The sequence below is a fragment of the Typopeltis vanoorti genome, chromosome 2 (assembly GCF_054136105.1).
Source record: "Typopeltis vanoorti isolate ZY-2024b chromosome 2, IOZ_Tvanoo_1.0, whole genome shotgun sequence".
NCBI classification, from domain to species: Eukaryota; Metazoa; Arthropoda; class Arachnida; order Uropygi; family Thelyphonidae; genus Typopeltis; species Typopeltis vanoorti.
The window spans coordinates 3,210,910-3,226,993 of NC_143550.1; the positions used below are offsets into that span (position 1 = coordinate 3,210,910).

Here is a 16,084-nt window from a genome sequence, read left to right on the forward strand (position 1 = left end):
CACACACACACACACACACACACACACACACACACACACACACACACACACACACCCATAACCACAATGATGAGGTACAGTCCATAAAATATACTGCACTTGACGAATCGTATGCAATAAATATTTCAATTGCACTGCTCAATGCTGTGATGCATTTAAAAGTCGTCTATTCTTAACTAAATGTTTTGTATACTGCAATGTATTGTTATGAGAAACCCGTTTTAATCAATCCCTGTGACACTAGTTGCTCTTACAAAATACACGCAAACGTTATGTAATAAAACTGATATAAGACTTTGTAAAGTCAGCATCCAATGAAAATTGCCCTGTGCTAAACTTAAGAAAAAAACAGGAAGAAAGAAAAGCCGCTTACAATAACAAAATCGTTGTTCTGTAATCGTTTGGTAAAGTGCGAGTTTGCAATCAAACTTCGAATGTATGCGGCTGTACAAAGTTTTCCACACACAAATTTCTTAATATGTATTTAGAGAAGTGCCAGTTCTGACTGGCTGTTGTTCACCCTGTTCAAGATCAACGGACAAGAGACTGAGCATCAGTCTGTGTGGAAGAGAGCAGCGAGAAGTGGAGTGGTGAGAGAGGAAAGATTAACGATGTGAGAACAACACGACATTCTCAGACCGGACGGATTTACCACTTCTAATTAACTGTTCGAGCAAAAATTCCTGTTGCAGAAGTTCCATTCTTGGATTATTTCTTTATTTTTGATTGGCAAACCTCTGTGGACAAGATCGGGTATATTATTATGATTTCAGATTTGTTTCGTAAGCAGGTATTTGTAGCGGTAGACATCATATTGGAGTACCACTAAACCACAACAACAAAGCACAATGAATCACTTTCATGAATCAACTGATTCTGAAAAGTTGCTGCAACGCACCCGGGTTGAAATGGGTTTGATGTTGATCAAAGTGGAGAATTTTAGTCAGCTGACCTAAATGTGTTGTGGATGCCGTTTATTTATTTATTTTTTCCATGGAGGAAAGGAAGGGAGATTTTTTGCCTTTAATAGAGATGTGGGCCACTCCTACGCATTTTGTATTGCTGGAATCGTCTAATAGATTCCTGTATATCATGGGAAGAGGACAGCTCCTTCTTAAAGCTACCATTATTGTTGTGAAACGCATTTAGAGGCACGAGCAAACACGTTTTTTATTTGGTACCCGAATAAAAAACATCTTCTCCTTTTTCAAATGCACATTAAACTTTATTCAATAGTAAACTCAGTAAGTCAGTTCGAACTGAATCGCTGTCGTTGCTTAAGTGATGTTTAAAATTATTTTTCAGTTCCCGATGCCTCGACATTTCTGTTGCATCCCTTCCGGAAACCGAAGCGGATTCGCACGGCATTCTCGCCTTCTCAACTGCTGAAGCTGGAACACGCCTTCGAGAAAAATCATTACGTGGTGGGAGCAGAAAGGAAGCAGCTGGCTCAGAGCCTCAGCCTCACGGAGACCCAGGTGAGTGTTCTATTGGGGGGGAATAAAAATGCCTCCGGAGTTCGTTCTGTCATTCCAAGAACGAGGATTCTTCTCTTGAAAAGCAGTTTGGTTTATCGTAGAAGAGTCTGGACGGGGATTTCCTCTGTGGACTTGGCTATGTTTTTGGTGCATCGCTAAGTCCACAGAGGAAAGCCCCCTTTCGGAATCTTCTACAGTAAATGAAAATGCTTTCCAGAAGAAGAATCCTCGTTCGTGGAATGAAGCATTTTTGTTGTATATGTTACCGGCAAAGTGTGAAATTAGGCATTCTATAGAATGCCGAAAGTCGAACGTCAAAGTATGAAACGCTTAGATTTTCACACATTTCCTAGGCATTCTATAGAATGCCAAAAGGCAAATCGCCAAAGTATAAAACACTCCCGCCAGTGACGTTTAATGTCGCAAGGGGGGTCACGTGACTTTAGATTAGGTTATATGTTAGGTTAGGGTAGGTTAAATTGTATGTGGAAATACTGGCCAAAAAATGAAAATGGATTCCCGCAAAAAATTTTCTCCTGCAACTTTGGGGACCATGCGCGAGTTCCTATCCCAGATAGGAACGCGCGCATGGTCATCGGCAAGAGGTGGGGTTACTTGCGCAATCTGCTGTCGGTTGTTATGAGTGTGACAGACGATGGTTTTTACCGACTTGGAACTGCTGAAGGAATTTTTAACCAAGTCTATGCCAGATCACAATTCAATTTATGTTCCAAGGACTTAATGAGAGTTGGAGATGTTTCTGACCAGGAAATCGCTCTCCGATCAGCTGCTTCCTCTCAGTCCACGGATAGCGGCCAAGGGTTCGTGAGGTGTACTTGCAAGACTAAGTGCCGAAATTAGAAGTGCTTTTTTATGTCAAAGGCAGTTTGTAGCAACAATTAGTTGAGCACTGATCTTTTTCTCTTTTTGAAGAAAAATCCTGTATTTTATATTTTGTACTTCTTACATTTTCACATGCATCTTTTCAATAAAAGCGTTTTTCATACTTTGCCGAAATAGTATTTGCCATTCTATATAATGCCTAGGTATTCTATACAATGCCTAGGGAAAGTATGTATAATATTAAAAAAAAAAACAGACATTTCATACTTTGCCTAAAAACGTCACGCATTCTATAGAATGCTTGCTTTTCACACTTTGCGGTAATTCATATCCAGCAAATTCTGTTTCTCCTCATTGTAACTTTTATCTCGACTACTACGCAAGGATGTTACACTTTACGCCAACTGCCGCGCAATGAACTGAAAGGTGTTCGCGTCCTCTGAATATATCGCCGATATACATTCCGCTTTCAATATCTCGTGGGAAATGCTCAAATGAGAATTTCTTGCAAATTCGGATGTTGGAGGACATCGTCACCGAACCCGATTAAATTACGTTTTAGTTTTCGGCGGTTGGTTGGCCGCTTCCAGCAATTTTCGTGTCCACGTAGAATATGTATCCACACGGAATATGTCGTGTCCACATAGTTTTTCAACATTCAGAAGTGCTTTGGAAAGTGACTGCCACCATTGTGAAGAATTTAAAATATCCGCCACCGAAGCGATCCCGGAGATAGGAGTGTTGTCGGTCAATCAATTAACACGCGTTGTTCCAAGGACCATCGAATCTGACAATTTCCTCAACTGAAGTAATTCAGTAAATTAATCTCACTGAAGTATTTCCTGATGGAGAAGTATTATTTGAAAAGCAAGTCATCTCTCACTTCTCCTCTTCCATGAAATGTTCATGCTGGTCGTAAAAGATCTTTCTACCATTCTTTTATTATTTATCAAAGTGGAAAAACATGCAAGAAAAGACTTGGTGAGAGAGAGAGAGAGAGAGAGAGAGAGAGAGATAATGCTAAAACAAGGTTCAAGCATTACTGTAGTACTTGTAACGTTTAAGATACGCATAACCTAAAGTAAACCGGATTCAGTTTAATGCGGGATGCGTGCTTTGCATAATTTCGTTGATGTAAATTTATTTAGGCGATAATACAATTCCTTGTCAACAGAAATGAACTCGCGAATCAAATTAACCGATACCACATCACACACGAGCTTGACATTTCTGTAATGCTTGCACATTCTTTGAGACCTGTGTGTGTGTGTGTGGGGGGGGGTAATTTCGACAAGCACAGGCTGCTAATGTGGCTTGTATGCGATAGTGCTCAATGCAAATGGTTTCAGTCATACAGAATTGCGACGATAGATTCTGCGTTTGAGTGCAAGGAGGCGGCGATTCGAGCTAAGAATATTTTCACGAATCTAAAACAAGGCGCGTGAATCAAGACTGAACGCGAGGTCAGTAACGCTGCCAAATGTAAGCCGATTCGCATGATAGGTGGTGGTCGAGCATTTCCCTCGCCCTGACACCGCTACCAGCTCGTTGTAGCGTGGCGTCTGAGCCTCGAGGAGCAGCTTTAAAAACTTGGGAAAGCAAGACACGATTCCGGGCTTGTAAACGAGGCTTAAAGCACACCCTGCTTAACCTCCTCGACAGGAATGGCTGTGCCCCCGTCGAAGAAACGAACGAGCCCGTATTCGTGCGCGCGTATTCGTAAGCATGAAAGGGCATCTCACTCGCCGGTGTTTCAATGCGGTTACTCAGAAACGCTGTGGGGTTGGAATTTCTTGTTTGTAACACACGGGAGGCAAAAGCATATTCGCATTGCGCAGAATGATCATCTGGAACGAGTGAAAGGTGAAGTCATTTTCTGAACTTTCATTATGAACTCAGATTGGCCGAGGGAAGTTTATTACATCTCTATGCAAATGGCGCCTATGCCGTGATTCATTTGCCTAAAACAACTCAAGTTGCATCTCCATGTCATGCCGAAAGAACCGGAGAAATGCAGTTGGCAGTGCTCATAAAATCCTTCGATGCATTTGCAAATTATAAACCAAAATCGTTGATATTTGGAAAATGCAGTTAACGAAGAAATGGAAGGCCTGAATGGGTGTCGCCTATTGAAAATAAAAAGTTGGCCAGAGACTGAATAATGCACATCACTTCTGATATTATATAAGGATTAGCTTATACAATATCACTTCGGGCAGCTTCTTGCTGACTCAAATTTCAGTTTAAACCTCATTTAATTTATATCTAGTTAGGCTTGTACAGGACTCGTAAACCACACGAAGCAGAAAAAAAGTAGCCGTTAAAAAGGTTACTATGGCAACGAATTTTCGATTTTCATTGATTCTTCTCATGATTTCATTCCCTCCGATGACCAAATATTTCTACGAAAAACCAGAGGAGGATAATGTCGCTTGTACTGTGCAATGTCGTTTCAGAATTACAACGGAAGAAGGCGAATTACCTTTAGTAATCCTGAATGGTTTCCAGCTGTTTTAATGAGGATTCACATTTAGAGTGTGAATCCAAAATACACACACACACACACACACACACAGGTTTTCGATTCTTATCATTAGCTGAATAACTTTCCAATTAGTAAAATTCTCTTTCATTTCTTTCGTAAGCAGCCCGTTCCATCTTTGCCGTCTAATCTAAATGGCAAATAGTTCTGTTTCCCTTATCAGCACACCGTGTTTGTATCAGAATAGAGCAGCTGTCTGATAAGGAAGAGTTTCTTTTTATTTTTTTGAAGCTTTAATTTGATCTGAAGGAAAGAGGTCTTTCTGTGTGCTCTTCCTAAACTCAGAATTGCCTTCCCCCGACAGAAACAAGTCGGTGTGTTATCCCCTGACTTTTCCGAGCCCTAAAAAGCTAATGTCAGCAGATTTTTCAGTTTTTCACAACACGTTTAACTACGCGGGGGATAATTTATGTTGGATGAACCTAAATAGGCGAAGCTTGCTCGAGGAGATCATTCACCCAAATGGAGGGAATAACGCCAATCTGAACGTTGTCACAAATCTCTGGACACGGGATCGCAGTGCAAACTGGTACCATCGTACATAAGAATGACACCAGATGTCCACGATTTCCTAATCGAGAGGGTTATTTATCCGCGTGGCTGGCCTAATGCCTCTATCTGACCCGTTAACATCTCGCCATCAGTATGCGCTGCACATGCGGAGTTACATCACCAGCGGCGGACCCAGTTGTCTGGGCTAGGATATGCCAAGACTGATGTGAACATTAACACTTGATGGGCTGTCTAGAAAGACACACTGTTCCAGATTGGCTCTATCTGACACACGGAGAGAGTAAGAAATTAGGCGGACGTGCTTTGAGTAAACGAAAGGCCCTCCTGGATCCCAACTCAGTGCTTTTAATGCAGCGGCTGTCACACGATTCTCGGGAAAAACTTACGCTATCTTGCCTTTCGCTTGAACGACAAGCATTTCTGCGCAATGCACAACTTAATTTCGGAAGGAAGCCGTGAGTTATGAACATATTCTCGATCTCAGAGGCAGTCACGTAAAATGCTTTCCTTGATGATATTGACTTTCTAAATTCCATCCGGGGTTTCCTTCCTTCTTCAGGAGAGAGGTTATTATAGAATTCTTAGTAATAGGAACCATAAAAGGCATTTATCATGGCAATAAATACAAGAAATCGGAATTAAATGCAATCGTTCGTGTCTGCTCTAGTGGGATGTGAATTCAAGTAATGTTTGGAGTTCCTGCCGTTGTTATCCTCGATGGACTTATGAGTCCACCCGATAACAACACAATAATAATAATAATAGGGAAAATTGAAGCGAGATGTCAGTGTACCCTATTAGTCTTGAGTCTTTTTATACGGCAAGAGAATTGGATATTTTCTGCCAAAAATCTCAATTCATAGTGGAAAGAAACCAAAATCTTCCGTGGGATTTTCTGTTTTTGTTCTTGAAATGCATCTTCGCAGGTCTGCGTCCCTGGCTCCATGAAAAAGCAGTTAATCGCAATAGAGAGCGTTCATCGAACGGCAGTTTAAAGAATGACAATTCACCTCCTAAAAACAATTCACCGAAAATTTACCTAAGATGGATTTTAACTTACGCAGGTGTCATCGAGAATTTAGTAATTATTGTTCTGTGTTTTAGAACGTTTTTCTGTAATACTCTGTGGGTTCGACGATTCAGCTTGTGAAACTTGGTTTTCGGCTTATTTTTCCCACAACAAGTGGTCCGATCGAAAGTAATTTGACAGCTTGATAGAGATCCTAACAAAAATGTAAATATTTGTAGCCAGCTTGGGCAGAATTATTAATATCTCTTCGATTTTTTTTTTTTTTTTTTTTTTTTGCAAAATCTTTTTGCAGTGAAAGCGAACTGGCTGTGACCACAATCGAATACGAAATAAGAACCATTTCTTTTGCAAAGTCAAGGTGGAGTTATTGAAGTTATTTTCGACATGTTGTCCCGTTCTAGCCCTGAAAATACGCAGACTATAAAGAATAATGGCTCGACGAATTGTTAAAAGCATTTCAGATACCACACTGAGTAAAATCTACCCGTAAGAATTGAAATATTGCCGAACGCAAAGAATGAAGCTTAAAGAAGGTGGATTTAGCGAAGCGTACCTAACAAATTTTTATTATTATGGGTGCTCAGGAATAACCCTTTTTGCTTTAATGGATCTTGATATTAACGTATTTACCAAATTGCAAAGTACTGATATTCTCATGTAAAAAAAATAAGAAAAAAACACGATCACCGTAAATTGGACGAACACAATGTTTAAGAAAAACTTTAGCAAGGCACTAAAAGAAAACAAAAGAGTTAATTGTTATTCGCGAGAAACACTTTTCGAGTCCAGGGTTTTGTGGTAAAATATAGCTGAGATAAGATTTTGTTCTTTAGTTTAGCTTTTATAGTTCAAAGTAGTTTGGTAGTTTTCATTTTTGAAGAATGGACTGGTTCTCTCTCTCTCTTTCTTTCTTTCTTTCTTTCTTTCTTTCTTTCTTTTCCGGCCATCTTATAATTTATTAGAACTCTAGCGAAGAAATCTGTATTTGTATCCCATGGAGTTATTCTACAAATTGCCCGATTCATTGGTACCCTGTTAGAAAAGCAATCTACCAGGGACAACAAGATACTCCAAACATGCATTCCTTCAGAAGTATTTCATACATAAATAGCAGAAGCAGAATATGTAATCACCAAGAGTTTCATGGAACATATCTTTCCAGAAACCAAATTTTAGTCAAAATATTCTTTCAGTTTTATATTTCTTTCAAACCAAGGGCGCAAATTATTTTCTCGCTATTTTAACAGCACAAATAATTAAAAATATAAGTTGATGTTGTTTCACTTGCGTGTTACACAAAGTAGGTATCAGCTTTATATATACAAAGGCTGTTGCTTATACCCTTTATTATGCGGACTGGATTCGAGGCTACGTTGTGAGTGGTCGGTGAATTTACCGCTCTTGTAAAATTGCTGATTTTTATCTGTTTTGTTGTGTTTTTCCCTTAGATATTATGTTTTTCCCTTAGATTTATAATACATTAGTTAGATTTTCGGATTTTAGTGTATTTAATGTTTTATAACATATATTTGTTAAGATATTGTAATTTAAATATAGTTTAAAATGGCTCCAGAAACGCACAAGAAAGGTAAAGTTAAAAAGATCAGCGAAGTCGAGATCAAGAAGGCTTGCCCCGCTAAGGAGGTGAATGAGGATATTGAGGAGGTTATTGTAAATGAATTAATCTCCATTGGGGGGGGGGGAGCTTAGATTGCAGGCATTAGTCAGACCTGGCTGTCAGAGACATACATACTAACTGGTATTGAGAGTGTAAAGGTACAAAAAAGGTATTTTTAGGAAGGAAAGACAGGGTGAGAGATGAGGGGGGGGTCGTGCTGCTAATCATATCATCATCATATTTACTCGTCCATCCTATTCTAGGACGGGTTAATTCCCCCCCCCCCCACCGAGGAAGTTTACAGCCAATTAATGCAACCGGGTTGCCGCTCCTTGCTTCATCCCCCTAACGGCTGAGTTCACGGGTCCGGTTTGCCTGTTCTGGAGGACGAAAAACCCGAGTTTCCGAGTGAAAAAAACTCTACCGCCGTATGACACCGGCTAACTCACCTTTCGGCGAAAGAGACCAGATGAAGGTTCCTCATGGAACCTTCATCTGGTCTCTTTCGTTCATATCGCTGACGAGAATGAACCCAGGTCTTTCCGACCAAAGGGTTCGTGTATACTGACTGAGCTACGTAGACTCACTAATGATATCGGATGATTTGAATCCAGTTAGAGTTGAGACCTTTGATTGGAGTACCACAACTACTAACAGTATCTCATGTGGCAGTGAGTTTGAACCCATCTGGTGTGAGGTGGAACCAAACAGGATCATCAAATACATAGTGGGTGCTGTTACAGACCTGGTGGATCGGTTGCTGGCGATGAAAAAATGTACCACCAAATAAAGAGGATGGGCGCGGAAAGAGTTATCATAATGGGTGAATTTAATTATCCAAATATTGATTGGGTAGCAGTAAAATCTAATGAGAAGAAAGAAAATGCATTTATTGAATGTTGCGAGACAACTTCCTCAAGCAGCATGTGACAGAAGGAACTCGAGGTCAAAGAGTGGTAAGTTTGATTATAGCGTCAGAGGGCATTTTAGTTAAAAATTTAACTATTCTGCCGCCGGTTGGTGACAGTGATCATGGGACAGTAACTAACTTCACTCACTTGGAAAGTGTCTAAGTTTATGAATATTCCATTCAGAAAAGATTACATGCTCAACTACAAAGCAGGAAATTATGTGCAACTGAGGGATATACTGAGTTCAGTACAATGGTATCGGTTGCTGAATGGGAAGAATATCGACAGTGCATAGAAAGCATTTAGAAATACTTAAATAATGCAAAATCAGAATGTGTTCCGAGATTTCGAAGAATAAATAGGGTGGAGTCAAATGGATGTGTGATCTTATTAAGCAAGAGAATCTAAGACAAGAATGATGCGGAAGGAATGCCGTGTGCATAAAGATGATGTCCGTTATGAAAATTATAAGCAGCAGGCTAGATTAGTCATAACTGTTGTAGAGATAGTTAAGTCTGAGCATGAAAAGAAACTGCCTCTGCAAAATAAAAGGAACACCAAACAATTCTATCGATATGCTGCAAGTAAAAGAAAGAGTGAATATGAAAGAATAACTCTACTGAATACAGATGGTGAGAGATGCAGAAGAGATTCTTCAGCTAATGAGTACCCATTTTGCTAAAAGCTCTCAACCTGGTGAAAGCAACATTGTGTTCACTGCCACCTCTTCACTGGATCAATAAAATTAGGTGTATGAAGAGGAGGCATTAGACCTGTTGCATAAATTGAATACGAATTCAGCAGTAGGGACTGATGGGATATCAGCATGGTGATAAAGGAGTGTTTAGCTGAACTGGCTATTCCTTTTACTCGGCTGTTTAATATGAGTTTCAGAACAGGGAAGATTCCGCAGGAATCGAAGGATGTATGTTAATTCCATTGCACAAGGGGGGGGGGGGTGAAAAGACAGATGTATCCAACTATCGACCAATTAGTATCTCAGGAGTGGTGGTGAAGACTGTAAAAAAATTGGTTAGAGGTTGCATTCAGAAATGGGTTGACAGAGAATTTTTACTTTGCAATGAACAGCATGGGTTTACTAAGAGAAGGTCATGTTTCAGCAACTTGCTAACGTTCCATAATATTGCTGTTCAACTAGACAAGGGGAATGGATTTTGCTAAGGCTTTTTATAGAATACAGCGTAGAAGTCTGTTGGAGAAATGGGTTTGAATTAAAAAATTTTAGCGTGGATAAGAGGATTGCTGACTGACAGGTACCAAAACGTGGTATACGGGGTGTGTGAGTCTGCAAGATTTAAGGTAACCAGTGGTGTACCACAAGGATAAGTCCTCGGTACACTGTTATTCAATTTGTACATTAATGACATTGGAAAGAATTTGACGGGCGATCTGCAGCTATTTGCTGACGATGCAAAGATCGGTAGGGTAGTCAGGAATGCTGCTGATATGCGGTACCTGCAGAATGATTTGAATAGGCTGGAATTGTGGGCATTGGATGGAAAATGGATGAGAGTTCAATGTCAGTAAATGTAAAGTCATTCACTTTGGTATGATTAGATATCCAATGTCGCATTATATTGGCGGGATTATGTTAGAAAAAACTGATCGGTCTAGGGATCTTGGTGTGTTAGTAGATAGGAAGTTGAAGTTCAGGTGCCATACAGCAATGATTGCAAATACAACTCAAAAAATAATTGCAATGCTGAAACGAACTTTGACATGCAAAGATAAGGATGTCATTTGCCTCTTTACAAGGCCTTGATAAGACTTTTACCTCTTGACAAGGCCTTGGACTATTGTGCGTAGGTCTGGTCTCCTGGTTTCAGTTGTAATTCTGATACAGTGGAGAGAGTGCAAAGGAGAGTGTTAAAAATGATATCAGGATTGTGGAATACTGATCATGAAGATAGATTGAGAATTTGTAGAGTGAAGACACTAGGAGAAAGAGGGCTGATACGATTGAGATGTTGAAACTTCTGAAAGCGTCATATAGGATTTCAATTGATGGAATTTTTTTTTTATGGAGGGGTGGGAAAAGGACAAGAGAGCATCCTTGGAAGCTGAGAATGAAAACCGCCAAGAAGGGTGTGAGGACTAGATTTGTCTCTTATAGGATGGGGCATGATTGGAATGGATTGCCAGTGGATGTTGTTTGTGCAAGCAGTGTGAATGAATTCAAGAAAAAGTACAATAGCTGGTGCGTGTAGTATGTGACCTCCCTCGAGAGTCCCTTACTCCCCGGAGGGGGAGTAAGGGACTCATCGAGGGAGGACACATACCACATTAGGGGAGAAAACCCACTTTCCCCTTTTCTGGTACTACGTATTTGTAGAGTATTATACTATTATACTGTTCCTATAATAATATAATCCTATACTATTATAGGAATAGTATAGGAGTGCAACATAGGTAGGAGCCACAAAACGCGATTAGATGCGATTAAAGACTTGAAATTTTCCACTCCTATCAAAGAAGAACAACATAAGCCTGAAAATCCCCTGTTGACGGACACCGATGGAATCTTTCCAGCAATCGTTTGTTAGTTTAGAGGTTTCATGGTAGCGTAGAAGAATGCAAGGTCCTCTCCATTCCTTTAAAAAGAACCGAAATGAGGAAACTGGACAGTAATTAGATGGAAAAGATCTGCAGCCCTTCTTAAAAATGAATGGATTATAAGACAACTACCAGAGCGCGGAAGGAGAATATAAAGGCGATCAGGAACAGAATAAACCTTCGGTACGATCGACGAAATGCCATTATAAGCAGGAGACCTTTGCATCTACTTTCGGCAAGATTCTTCTCACATCTTTTTTCAAAAAAATCGAAAGCAACATGAAATTTATGTCCTTAGAATGAAGGATGACCTTTACCAAGAACTTTTGTTCAAGAATTAGAGGGGAAAGAGATAAACAATAGACTGCGCCGTTACCGACAAAAAAAAAAAGAAAAGAAAAAAAAAAGTGGAATTATTTCAGTGAAATGGAAACAGGAGTAGACAAAAGTTGCGGTCAATAGCTTTGGATAAAAACCAGAGAAAGCAATAATTGCCATTTGGATATGATGCTGGTCGGTTTGCCTGTTTTGCAGATGAAAAAAGTTGAAAATCAGGGAGAAAAACCTCTCGGTTTACATACTTTTCAAAATCAATTTTGTAGGTGCTGATAGTTTGCTTGCACGTGTTTTGAGCTCTGCTTTGAGAAGAAAGGAAGAGGGACTTAAATTTTTCGCAGTTGCGATCTGCTCGATTGTGTCGTACAGAGTTGCGCACTTCAAGAAGCGTGCAAGTCTGAATAACAAAAGAACAATGGAATGGAAGTGGAAAAACGAACAAATGTTTCCAAACCACTTAGAATTGCTTCAAGTGATTCATTCCCGGTTTGCCGAGTGGTTAGCGTACCCTCTCTGCCCGCTAAGACTGGGGGTTCGAAACCCCCGTGCGCGTGGAAGTATGAGATTGTCTTTAGGTGGATGATGAATTTCATCGCCCGGTGTTAGACCACCTTCCCGCATACTGGAGGCCTGAAGTGACTTTGAAAAGTTCCATATTTGGTCTGTAGAGCAGGGTTTCCAGACTAAGTAAAATAAAATTTAATATACAAAAAATACATAAAATAAATATAAAAAATATTATAAAACTCAAGTGGATATTAAACCCAGCATTATTTCAAAGCCGAATACAGAAACTATAAAAGTTTCGCCAGAGAGCTTGTGGGAATAACTCGCTGGTATTTACGAGCAACTCGGAAATACCGGTGGGTGTATTCCCGTAAGCTCTCTGGTCAAATTTCATACGAATCTTTTATAGTTTCTGTATTCGGCTTTGAAATAATGCTGGATTTAATATCCACTGGATTTTTATAATTTTGCATCGCCGAAGTGAAGCCTTTTGGCTCTTTATTTTAGTAAATAAAAAATACTGATTTTGAAAGTATTTAATTTCTTGCCAAAAATCCATTTCTGTCCGAGACCATTCAGTGAACAGCTACACAAACAATCAAACAAAAGCTGAAAGGGGGGGGGGGGGAGGGGCTCTGCTCTGGAATTGTAATATTATCCATGCTGCCACGTCCGTGACAAAGATCCTGAAAATTCTTCGTGTTCTGGGCAGGATTCGAACCCAGGCGCTTTCATCTGAAAGGCTTCGTCGATACCGAGTTACAGTTAAAAAGTGCAAGAACAGAGGGATTCTAGACGGAAGCGAAAAGTAATTCGGCGTCGACATGACACAAAATTCAACTTTTGAATGCACTGCGCTTAAATAATGCAAACGGTTTTTAAGAATTGACTTGTATTAAGTGGCAGAGTTTTGTCTTATTTGTAATTTTGTGAGAAACTGAACTCTTGTATACGCAAATGTTTATTTCTTGCTGCAGGTGAAGGTCTGGTTCCAGAACCGACGGACCAAACACAAAAGGCAGAAGCAAGAAGACGAGCACAGCGGACAAGACGGAGACCAGATGTCCTCTCAAAGTTCCAGCCATTCTCTCGTGGACGAAGATTCTCAACCTTTCAGCAGCAATTCGCCGGCTTCAGTTACCGACAGACTGCTAGCAGAAACGGAGTCTTCGGCTGCTGAAGGCATAGCAGAAATCTCGTGATAAGAATTGTTCCTTAATGCGTCCGTTACCGCGTGTGTCTTAAGCGGGGGCCTTTGGGTGTTCGTGCCTTGTATTTGCTTCTTTGCGTTGCAGCAATAATCCGGCGAATACAAAAGGAAAGAAGGAAAACTTACGACAAACTTTAAGAAAGGCGATTCCACCGCATTCTTTTGTACATAATTCACATTTATAAATATATGCAAACTGTTGTGTGTGTGTGTGTGTGCGCGCGTGCGTGCAAGTTTCACTCTGTTGATTGTTGTGGGAAGAGATGTGTTAATATAAGTTCATCAGTGATCATAATTCAAGCAGTCCCACTGGAGAAATTAAAGAATCCTGTCACTGATCTGTGCCTTAATTGTTCCGGAACAATAAAGAGTTCTTATTTAAATCAGTTTACTTGGAATGGCTAGCGATTTTAACAACAAAGTCAATCAGAGACACTGAAAACCAATGAATAAATTTCCAAAGACGCACTTCCTAAACGAAGTTCATTTTTCAGAATCTTTCATATTTAAAATGACGTTCCGTTTCTGCTGTGTGTATGTATACATTTATCATTCTCTTCCTCTCTCCCCGACCCTCGGATAGCACACATACAAACTGGTTTATGAATAAAATGAGAGAAAATCATTCAAGATGATGTACGGAACATTTTACGCCATTCTTCTGTACGGAACCTAAAATGACCTGATTATTGGCAGAGATTAGACAAATAGAGAGAGGGAGGATTTACCATATAGTTGCTTATTTTATCTTCCGATGTGACCCCAATACCTTACTTAGCCGAGGCCTAGCTTAATGAACAAAATGTTTTTTAGCTCGGAGCAGAGCCCAAAAACATGCGGAAGCATTTTTCTTCTCGAAAGCTCAATAGACATCGTGGGGATCACCAAATTTGTTCAACCACCTTCGGAGTCCAAGCGGTCAATTGAAGAACTAAAATAAATTCGCAAAAGGAACTCGGCGTCACAAGCTTTGCAACTTCGAATGAAAGAATTCTCGAAATTCGAATTCGTTGAATTTCTTATTGATCAGCGATGTCCCCAAGATGATGGTGGACTTGAAATGATTACGGAAGAGCATCTTTTAAAACATGCAATTGGTCAAATTGTTGTTGCTACATGTCAGTGCAATATCATTGGGCAGCCGCAAGTAAAAATGAAAAAAAAAAAAAATAGATTTTTTTTAAGACAGAATATTTATCTACAACTGCAATGAAGATCTCGTGACTACTCTTTTCCCTTTCTCGAGTACTTACTCGCATATTGTCTTCCCTCTCAAGTTGCTTGAAAGCACACCACTGATATTCTTTGCCAGCATCAAATGATTTTGCTTCATTCTGTTCATTTCCTGCCTACTCATCCTGTAAATAACGAAGAACTAACTTTTTTTTTTAAATACAAATCTCTTTCCACATTCAACTTCTTCGAAGGAAGAAATTTTACTCGGTGACATTGACGTGCGCCCCTTCACTTCCACAGCTTCTTAGGGGCAAGTAAAAAGCTGTTGCCCCAGGAAGAAGCATAACTCCATTAGCTCAAAACAAAATCCCATCTTTCTCCTCTTTCTAATTAACGTTTATAAAACCTGCGAAATGATTATCAACATCTTGAAAATTGAGACAAATAAAACTGATTTAAATGCATTTCGATCCTTCAGTTGCAGTTCCACTCATTTCTCTTTCAGTCCTTTCTGCATCCAGATGGTCGCTTGTGAAAATGCAAACTGACTTCCTAACTTCGATGTTTTCCTTCATTTGCTTATCGCCAGAGAAGGGAAAATGCAAATACGCTCGATGAGGGAAGAAGGTGTTGTTTTCAACAACTGTGCTGGTTAAGCCAGATCAGATGCAGTCATCTATTCCACGAGATTCGCCATGTGAGTGGATGTTGGTTAATTCCTTAAAACAAGATACAACTTGGAATCGATGATGTCGGAACTTGTCGCCAACTATGATACGCTGGTTGTTAAAACCCAGGTTCGGATTCCATCTGCAGCATTTAAAACTTTCAATTAGCCAACCTCATAGGTGGATAGCAGAATTGCACCTTCCAGAAAGTCGTGCTTCTCTTCCCTTGAAACGCAGGCCAGAGACGGCACACGCACAACTGAATGATAGGATTAAACATTTTGAATTAATGCTTTGGCAGGACAGTCAACAGCTCTGTCGTGAATGAAACGAAGCTACTTGACTGTAATAGCCATTGTGTCTGTCATGTTAATGCGAAGATGAGATGAACGACCTTTCAAATGTTAGAACCTTTGGTTTCATAAGTAGTACTTTGGATTCTCAAACGCATCCGATTCTTCCATTCGAATTCGACTGACAGTCAATATGATTTTTTTTTCTTCACAAAGAATTTTTCTTCCGCCCTTGTCCTTCAATTCACAGGACAAGGGCGGTTGCGAGAAACCACTTGTGTAATTGCCCGCATTAACTTTGACTATCATTCTGCAGATCTAATACTTGCGTGCGGTCAAAAGACAAGCCTCCGTGGTTTGGCAAGAAACCTATTAAGAAACAAAA

At 40.0% G+C, this 16,084-nt stretch overlaps 1 protein-coding gene across 1 annotated transcript in view; it reads left to right on the forward strand.

The window, feature by feature from the left end:
• The window catches only part of LOC150108788 (uncharacterized), an 82,929-nt gene extending 68,984 nt beyond the window's left edge, over positions 1–13,945 (forward strand). Inside the window, exons 2-3 of the mRNA XM_090414248.1 lie at positions 1,306–1,478; positions 13,330–13,945. Coding sequence (XP_090270374.1) covers positions 1,306–1,478; positions 13,330–13,554 — 398 coding nt within the window. The 3' untranslated portion in view covers positions 13,555–13,945. The remainder of the gene's footprint in view (positions 1–1,305; positions 1,479–13,329) is intronic.
• The last annotated feature ends 2,139 nt before the right edge of the window (positions 13,946–16,084 follow it).